The sequence below is a fragment of the Dasypus novemcinctus genome, chromosome 6 (genome assembly GCF_030445035.2).
Source record: "Dasypus novemcinctus isolate mDasNov1 chromosome 6, mDasNov1.1.hap2, whole genome shotgun sequence".
Lineage (NCBI taxonomy): Eukaryota > Metazoa > Chordata > Mammalia > Cingulata > Dasypodidae > Dasypus > Dasypus novemcinctus.
Genome location: NC_080678.1, coordinates 1,807,108 through 1,816,619, shown reverse-complemented (window position 1 = coordinate 1,816,619; position 9,512 = coordinate 1,807,108). Strand labels below are relative to the sequence as shown.

Sequence of the window (9,512 nt, the reverse complement as noted above, 5' to 3'; positions counted from 1 at the left end):
AGCCACCATTTCTCTTGAGAGATACAAATCCCTCTATTTGAGGGCATCAGTCCTCCCCAGGATGTGGGTATACCTTCACTCTTATTATATGGGTCTCTATCAAATGATATAATCCACTATGGCAAAAGTAGCATTCACATATTCCCTAGGAGCCTGTCCTGGGTCAGATTTTCCCTGTTAAGCATCTTAAACAAGTAACCTTCCTTATTATATTTTTGAAAAGTTTTCTCAGCATTACACTCTCAACCAAATACCTGACAATCTCCTATGTTCATATGTTGCCCCACTCTCCCCCCAATTTCTTGTGTAATATTACCCATCCTTTCATCCCTGGCCCTCCTCAAGCCTGCATAGCCCCACCTAAAGGTAACCCTATTTATTTACTCTTAATCCCTCTCACATCCAATGCATCTCCTATCTCTAACTCACCCCACCACGCCATGGTGTTCCTAATGGAAGACACCTTCCACCTATTTTCCTACATGTATTTTTAGAAGGTACTGGAAATTGAACCTGCACCCAGTACATGGGAAGACAGCCCTCAACCACTGAGCTATATGCTCCCCTTCTACATCTATTTTGACTTCACAAGATTTCCTCATATAAAATGATTAAAAATACAGGCTGCTAAATGGGAACTCTATTTCCTGCATGACCTTTTTGTAAACCTAAAACTTTTCTAATTAAAGAGAAAAAATTTTTTTGCCTTCTGCCCTTTATCCAGAATCATAAACTCCACCATGTTTATAATGAAAGTTTCAAGAATATATAAATGCTAACAAGAATTTTACAGTGAACACTTGTGTCCTCATTACATAATTTATACAATTACTTGTTCTAACATTTTTATTACTTATTCATCCATCAATTCATCTTGTTTTCACACACTTTGAGGCAAGTTATAATCATCAGAATGCATGTCCTTAAACATTTCATCATGAACCTCATTAATTATAATTTATTATATGTTAAATTATCTTTTCCTTTTAGGGTAAAATTCTAACAATGAAATGGATAAAGATGGGTGCACATTTTCTGAGATTTCACAACCCCATAAGCTGGGTAAATTGTACCCCTATCAAGATATAGAATATTATTCCCACTTTAGCAATCTCCCTCCTGCCCTTTAGCAGTCATACCACATGCCATTCCTTCCTGAAATCATCGTTGTTCTTATTCTTTCCACTAAAAGTCAGCTGTGCATGTCCTAGAATGTAATAGAAATGGAATATAGAGTATGCAATGCTTCTTTCAAATACCATATTTTTTAAGATTTATTTATTTTTATTTCTCTCCTCTTCCCCCTCCCCAGTTGTCTGCTCTCTGTGTCCTTTCACTGTGTGTTCTTCTGTGATCACTTCTATCCTTATCAGCGCACCAGGAATCTGTGTTTCTTTTTGTTGTGTCATCTTGTGTCAGTTCTCCGTGTGTACGGCACCATTCTTGGGCAAGCTGCACTTTCTTTCATGCTGGATGGCTCTCCTTACAGGGCACACACCTTGCACATGGGGCTCCTCTACATGGGGGACACCCCTGCATGGCAGGGCACTCCTTGTGTGCATCAGCACTGTGCACGGGCCAGCTCCACACAGGTCAAGGAGGCCTGGGGTTTGAACTGCGGACTTCCCATGTGGTAGGTGGATGCCCTATCCATTGGGCCAAGTCTGCTTCCCCCATAATATTTTTGAGATTCATTCACACTGTTGTATATATCAATCATTTGTTCCTTTTAATTTTTTTTATTTTTTCATTTTATGGAAATAGCACATTTTGTGCATCTATTCATGATTGATAGATTGTTTCTAATTTGAGAATTATGAAAATAAATGAGTAAATACATCCTGAACACCTTTCCCCTGGTGAGGGATATCAGGTGGCCTCCCAGAGTTTAATTGCATGTTTTCAGAGCATCCTCAGACCCATCCTCCATCTTGTGAGTGAGGATCTCAGAGGTGGGTTCTGCCAGGTGCTCAGCTCTGAGCCTTCCCACCGGGCTTGTCCTGAGGGTGCTGAGCCTGTGGGGGCACTGAGAAACACCACTACATTTTGTGAGGCTAACCCCTAACAGAGCTGCACACCAACCTTGGCAGAGACCTAGGGATGGGGTGAGAAAGTAAGCTACCTTCATTTTCTGTAACTTGACATAGCCTCTGATGTACCTGGGTATCAGAAACATAATTTGGCCCATAAATCGACCTCTTCTCAGAAGGGGGCATCTGAGTTCTGTGGTCAATGTGAGGTGGCCACTCTAGTCCTCAGGACACCAGCCATCTGGTCTATACTCCATGTCAGTGAGGGGGCAGGCAGCTCTCGCTGCCCCCCTACCTCCCAGCCTTTCCCATCTCTTTCTTCCAAGCCCCATGTGATCTTGTTGAAGTGGGATCATGTGGGAAGACCCTGCAGGAATGTCTGAGACAGAGACAAGATATGAGACCAGAGCCCAGGCTGAGAGTACCTTGCCTCCAGGCAACTGCTTACTGCAAGAAGACAGAAGGACCACCAGAATATGAACCGTCATGAGAAACCCCCTGACTCCTGTTCCATCTCCCTTTCCGTATGATCTTCTTGACCTTTGGGATATAAATACCTCCTCCTTTGAGTATAGTCTTCATGAGAGCCCCAGACCCTGATTTTCTGCCCCCACAATGTCTTGACCCTGAAGAGTGCCCCCACTGCTCCTTCCCAGACTAGGTTGCACTTTCCATTTGGCTCAGCCTCTTCAAAACTCAAAGGGACTAAGTGTAAGAACAGGCTCCAACAGGGTGTTTTTCACAGAGGAGAGAAGGGGAACAGGCAGGAACCCCTAATCTTCTGACCCTTCCTGCCTTGTATTTGGTGTTTTCCAAGGGAACATTCCTGCCTCTTCCTGCCATTGTGCACCTCATCTCCCTCCTGTAAACAGTCAGTCCCTGTTGCTGATCTCCTCCCTGGAGGCTGAGCTCAGGTTCCCCACAGTCTGTGGACTCTGCTGGCCATGCTTGGGCAAGTCAGCCTCCAGTTGAGCCTGGTTCTGTGAGCAGGGCCTACTCCTAGACTACTCTAATCATTTGGGGGAGAAAAACAATTGCTCTGCAACCACAGAGCGGAGGTGTGCATGTAGTAGGTGCACAGCAAATGACTTAGATAGATGAAGAAGCTTATAGGGTATAGCAGTTTGATAGGGTTATGAATTCCAAAAATAGACATTGGATTATATTTGTAATCTGATCTGTGCCTGGGAATGACTGAGTTATGATTAGGGCATTGATTTCCTACCCCTTGGTGAGTGGGGACTCACAGATAAAAGGCATGGCAAAGAACAGAGTTGAAGGGTTTTGATGTTGGAAGTTGATGCCACAGCCATAAACTGGAGCCCCAGGAAGTAAGCTCACAGAAAAAGAGAGAAGCAAGCCCCAGGAAGGGAGGAACCCAGTAAACATGAACCCTCACAGACATTGGCAGCCATCTTGCTCCATCATGTGAAAATAGACTTTGGTGAGGGTAGTAACTTATGTTTTATGACCTGGTATCTGTAAGTTCCTACCCCAAATAAATATCCCTTTTAAAAACCAACAGATTTCTGGTATTTTGCATCAGGACCCAACTGACTGACTAATACATAGGGTATAACAATGGTTACCTGCTGAGGTCATGAACAAGTTTGAAGTCAAAATGGCAGGGACTTTCACCATAGTTTATTTCCATACATCAACACCATTCCTCATAAAAGTAGAATGTTCAGTCAGGAAATACATATGTAACTCAAAATTATAGTTCATCTGAATAAATTAAAAATTATCCAAGTTGTTGTGTTGTTGAAATTCCATTGCATTATCTAATATTTGAAATGTTGATCAGAAATTTAAAATATCCATTGGGTGATTGAATTGAAGTATTTGATTTTGAAGACTATATGGACCCAGTTTTTCTTTTGTTTTTGTTTTTGTTTTTTTTTTTTTTTTTGCACAGTTAATAACCACCCTAAATTAAAAAAGGACTTCTGATTATTTTGTAATAAGTTTCTATGCCATGTATTGTGAAGTTCATTTCTAGGATAAATTGCTGGCATTCCTTGTCTATATGATTTTCTTTGCTTCATACAAAGGATATGATGTAAAGGGACCAGGAGCAAGTTCTTATTGATCAGTCATGAACTTTGGGGAAAGAATTGGTTGTCATGAGCTCACTGCATAGTCACCAAGGCCAGTAACTCTGTGCTGGGCTTCATGTGTTTCCCCTGTGAAATTGCTGATGAGCTGAGAGCTGCCTGGCCCAGAGCTGGGACTGACCCTCTTGAGATGACAGGGGAGGTGGCCAAGCCTATAGATGCTGACCCTTGCCCCACCCTGGACTCCTGGCACCACTTCTGATTCAGCACACAAGGTCAGGGCAGTGTCTGCCAATTCTATGAACATTGGTTTATTGCTGGATCCAACCATGAGTGATTAAAAATCCCACCTTCTCAAGGTAAAATTTGCAATGGTAAGTTATGTTGACACCATGCTCCATTGATACGGTGTGTTGAGAAGGGAACTTCATCTTGGGGTCTTCCTCCCAATCCCATAACCCAGTCTACTCACAAGAACATCAGTCAAATCCCCATAGAGGGGCCTCCTACAAAGTCCCTGACTGGTCTTCCTCAAATGGTCAAAGCCATCAAATAAGGACATTCTGAGTGTTCATCAGAACCAAGCAAAGCCCAGGGAGATGATACACATAAATGTCATTTGGATCTGGGATGGATGCTGACATAGAAATGGGGGATTTAGGAAAACTAAGCAAACCTGAATAAGTGAGCACTTTAGTTAACCATGAAGCATCATATCAGTACTGGATCTTTAATTGTGATAAATGTTACACACTGATGTGACATGCTCCCTACAGGGGACTGGGTGTGGGTTGATTGGGATCACTCTGCCCTGCTTCCCATATTGTTGGATCTACCGCTGCTGTAAGGACTGACCTGGATTTGAGAAGAGCCCTTCACTACCTGCAAGCCTCAGTCTGGATCATTACAGGAAGAAAGCCTAATCAACGGGTTTATGCCAAGAGGTCTCAGAAACTCCCCTGCTAGGCTCAGGCCAGAGTGATGAGGGGTTTGCCCTGAGCTCCAGTCCTGGTAGGCCCCAAGGCTTAGGGCCCTGGCCTGTCCTGTCTCTTCCTCAGGTCCTGCCCCAGTCCCCTGGAGGTTGCATCTGCAGGGCCCTATTTACCTCCAGTTGTGATAATTGCTCCCTGAGGGCCACTCCTGCTCCTCGACCTCTCTGTGCTCCCTGGTGACCTTGATGTCCACCCTGAGCAAACAGGATCCTTTAAAGCTTAGCAGCAAACAAAGGAAGCACAAACGGGAAGAATTTTAGCTTTTAAACCCAAGGTTCTACATCCCCTTTAACCACGGTAAGGACATTGTTAATTTCTCATAAAAATATGACTTTCTTATATTTAGGTAATAAGCTATTGATGGCACATCCCTTGAATGAACAGGAAATGCATTCATTGTAAATAACTGTCTATTTTCCCCTGGAGTTGCCTTTTGAACTATCATTCCTCATCTTCCTTTGGATGCTCTAAAAAGAAAGCTTTGAATTAGCCCTGATCAATTTTCCCAAGCAAAACATGGCATTTCCATCAACTTTCTCCTTTCTTTTAATATTTCAGATTGAAAAGCTGAAGTGCCCCAAGACTCTCCAAGCTCCTCAGCTCTGCTGTCCCCATTCCCATCTGTGCAGCTGACCAGTAAGAGGGGAAATTCAGAGGCTCTGGTTTAAACTGTAGAATACTTCAAGTTCTTTAAATCAGCAGCTCTGGCTTCAGGATTGGGAAGTGGCTGATATAGCTCCCTGTGAATCCAGGACAGAAGCACCTTAGTGAACATGCAGATGCACAACCCACCTGGAGGTTAGCAGTGGATGCTAGTTTGCCATGGTCAGAGAAGGGCTTGGTCATCTGTGCCTGCATGGGGAAAGTCCATTGTGTTGTTGAAATTTGTGTTTGGGTGGTCAGTATATAGCCCTGGTGGGGACCCTCAGAGGTGAGCACCCAAGGAGTGAGGAATACTCAATTCATCCTGCTGCATAACTAGCACCACAGTGCTTCAGGGATCTCAGGCCAACAGACTGTCATCTCCTCAGCATTGTTAGAGTGGGGGGACAAAGAGGCTGAGGGGAGTGGACAGTCCAGCAGTTGGCACTGTCAGAGAAATGCTAATGCACTGTTCCTGCCCTCTGCCACTATGTACATGGCCTTTGCACATTTCTGCAAACCTGCAACAGTCTGTTCATGGAACACTTGGGAGGCCAGCACCTAGTTAGGATGTACACATGTTGACAGCTCCTTGTTTTCAGGCAGTCTTTACCTACCTGGAAGCTCTAGGCATGTCATTGCACACTCCTTCCCTGGGCAGCCTGGGCTTGAGGAGTGCAGTAAATCAGGGGAGGGAGGGAAATGTTCACCTTGGGGTGGATGGTTGGGAGCTCTTTGTATCAAGCTGAAGGAAGAGGGTTTCCTCATAAGAGCTGAGTCCTGTCCTGATTGAGGGGCTGGAGTCAGAGATGTAATGCCAGAGAAGTCAGTCATGTCCATGTCTCACAAGCCTTGTGACTGGGCAGGTGCTTTGAAGAAGGTCCCGGGTTGTGCTCAGGCTGCCTCTGCCCATTTAATCACTGCACCCCCAGCCTCTGGCACAGCCTAATACTTACTGATCAGACAAGCTCCCAGCTTAGCCTAGGAGAACCTGGGCCCATGCAAGATCCAGATTCAGCTGCTCATACAGGAGACATGATTGCCCACATCTAGAAACCTCCAATTTTTGAGCAGTGTGGACTGGGTGAGGCTCAGTGTGGTTGCTGTGATTTTGGCCAAAGAACCATACCCAGGTTAATACATGGATAAGCTTTAACAGGTCCTTAGGCTCATGGCTGCCCCCAAGAGTTGGACATCTCTGGGGCCCTGGACTACTTGCTCATCTGCACCCCTATGTGCTGGACTCTGGAGCACCCAAACTCCCCACCTAGTCTCATCTATTCTGCAAGGTTGTCCCTTCTAAGAGTGAGAATTCCATCCAGTCTTTAAGGGATTTACCATATGAAGCTTTGCCCAATTCTGAGTGAAGATAATTTTCCTCTTTGGAAGTACAGAGGACTGGAGCCCACCATCCTGTCCAGCTGAGTGTGTGCATCTTCCAAGCTCCATGAGCCATCACTAACTCACTTCCACATGTCAGGATAATGTAGGAAATATACACAATTAAAATGAACTACAGAGAGAACAGATTGCAGTTTCTAAATAAACCCCTGAGTGATGCTTCTCCAGCCACTAACAGGAAGGAGAAGCTTTTATGGGGAGGAGGATCTGATTGTTAGAGTGAGTTACAGGTAAGGTGTGGATCCAGAGGGGAGAGTTCGCCATCTGATTGTCTCCTTAGTGCAGAAACCTCTATTAATATCTTAGCCATGCATTTTCTAGGGCCAAGACATTATCAGAATGAACCCTGTAAAACCTTAGTGGGACCTGCATTCAGATAGGGCACTGTAACTCACCCCTGTGCCTCCCTCTGCCAGGTTCTGCCTGCTCCCCTGGACCTCTGGGATATGTTCACTCAGCCAAAGGCAGCAAGCAACCATTCAGCCGTGGTAGAGTTCATCCTTCAAGGCTTCTCAGAAAATCCCCGTCTCCAGGTTGTCTTATTTGCTCTCTTCCTCTTCCTTTACCTGACTGCTCTTGCAGGGAACAGCCTCATCCTCATGGCCATCTGCCTGAATCCCACCCTACACACCCCAATGTACTTCTTTCTCATCAACCTTGCCATCATAGACATTGGCTGCACATCCAGCATTATCCCCAAGTTGCTGGAGATCCTGCTTCTCAACGGCAGCACAATCTCCTATGGCGGCTGCTTGACTCAGCTCTTCTTTATGACGTGGGTTCTGGGGGCAGAGCTGCTGCTACTTGTTGTCATGTCCTATGACCGCTATGTGGCCATTTGCCATCCTTTGCACTATCACACATTGATGAGCAGACCCCTCTGTGCCCTGATGGCCTGCAGTGTGTGGTTTCTCAGTGGGGTCAACACCTCTGTCCACACTGGCCTGATGGCACAGATAACATTCTGTGGCCCCAATCGGATCCATCACTTCCTGTGTGAAATCCCCACACTGCTGATGCTTGCTTGTAGCCCAACAAACGTGAACAATTTAATGTCTATCATAGCAGACGTTTTCTTAGGTGTGGTCAACTTTTTGCTCACCATGTTGTCCTACATCTTCATCATCACTAGCATCTTGCGCATCCGCTCATCCGAGGGCAAGCGCAGGGCTTTCTCCACGTGCTCCTCCCACCTCATGGTTGTCTGCATATACTATTCCACAATCATCTACACCTACCTCCTTCCAGGGTCTGGCTCCTCCATGGAAAATGGCAAAGCGGTTGCCATCCTTTACATGGCAGTGAGCCCCAACCTCAACCCGCTCATCTACACTCTGCGTAACAGGGATGTGAAAGTAGCCCTCAGGAGGGTGTTTCTCACATTCAGTAAATGAAGGAAATGGCCAAGTTGAATTTCTCTGCATGTTAAGTAGTTAATTTCAAAAATGACTTAGGGAGTCTGGTTCAAGTGGTAAGGATGAAAATGTAATTCATGTAATAGACTGAAAAACAATTTCTTCCCCATTTCAGAATTGACCAACCTTCTATGGGCAACAATAGATGAACTTCCCAAGTAGCTATCTGTGGATGATTTCAGGCCTTCATGGAAGCAGGAATTGAGGTGGCAACCTCAGGGAGAGCAAGTGGCCAGGAGGAAGAGCAAGATGCCTGTAGTTCATGCCCTCTGCCTTCTACCTCCAGGGTCTGTTGATATTTTCACCCACACATTTACACCAGGGAACAAGGCTCTAACCCTACACGTTGGTGCCACTGGCCACTTCCTTTTCCCGAGTGGGGTCTCAGGTTCTAGAGTAAGGTCCACTAAGCACACTGCTTGGGGCATTTTTACATGGGGTTTCTCAATGTCCTACTTTAAGGAAGCTCACCTGGACCCTGATTCTCCAGTGCAGCTCCTCTTGTCCTGAGTGACAAAATGCTCTCCTCCTCATTGTGCCCATGATGTGTCACAGCCTTGACACCATGACAAGAATGAGAGAGCTGTCAGCCAGCTTTCCATTTTAGTGACTTGCAGAAAGGAGGTGTATTTATGTATTCTTTTCCTTTCACAAAGGGCACCATCATTCTTTTAACAAGATTTGCCTTCTTAAGAAAGAGCTGTTTTTAGATCCTTAGTTTTGAACAAAGCTTCAATAGTGTTTTTAATACATTCAGATCCTTCTGAATGTCATTTTATTAGTATTATTATGAATTATTATTAGTCTCATCCTCTGTTTCTAGCCTCTAAATATTTGTGTTCTTCACTGCTTAAGCCTAGACAGTCATTTCTTCCCTTGATAACTGCATTCATTCCTCACATCTGCATTTATCATTAATATTTGCAGTAAGACCCAAATTATATCACAGTTCAGACCCCCAGAATCATTGGTATA

The 9,512-nt window shown here is 44.9% G+C and overlaps 1 protein-coding gene across 1 annotated transcript; it reads left to right on the top strand.

Annotated features, from left to right (window-relative positions):
- The first annotated feature begins 7,568 nt into the window (after nucleotides 1–7,568).
- On the top strand, nucleotides 7,569–8,516 carry LOC101426250 (olfactory receptor 13A1-like). Its single transcript, XM_004476705.1, has one exon. The coding sequence runs from the start codon at nucleotides 7,569–7,571 to the stop codon at nucleotides 8,514–8,516; it is 948 nt and encodes a 315-aa protein (XP_004476762.1).
- Nucleotides 8,517–9,512: the final 996 nt, after the last annotated feature.

Excerpts from the sequence above, each read along its gene's own strand:
- LOC101426250 (XM_004476705.1), top strand. The coding sequence starts at position 7,569 with ATGTTCACTCAGCCAAAGGCAGCAAGCAACCATTCAGCCGTGGTAGAG.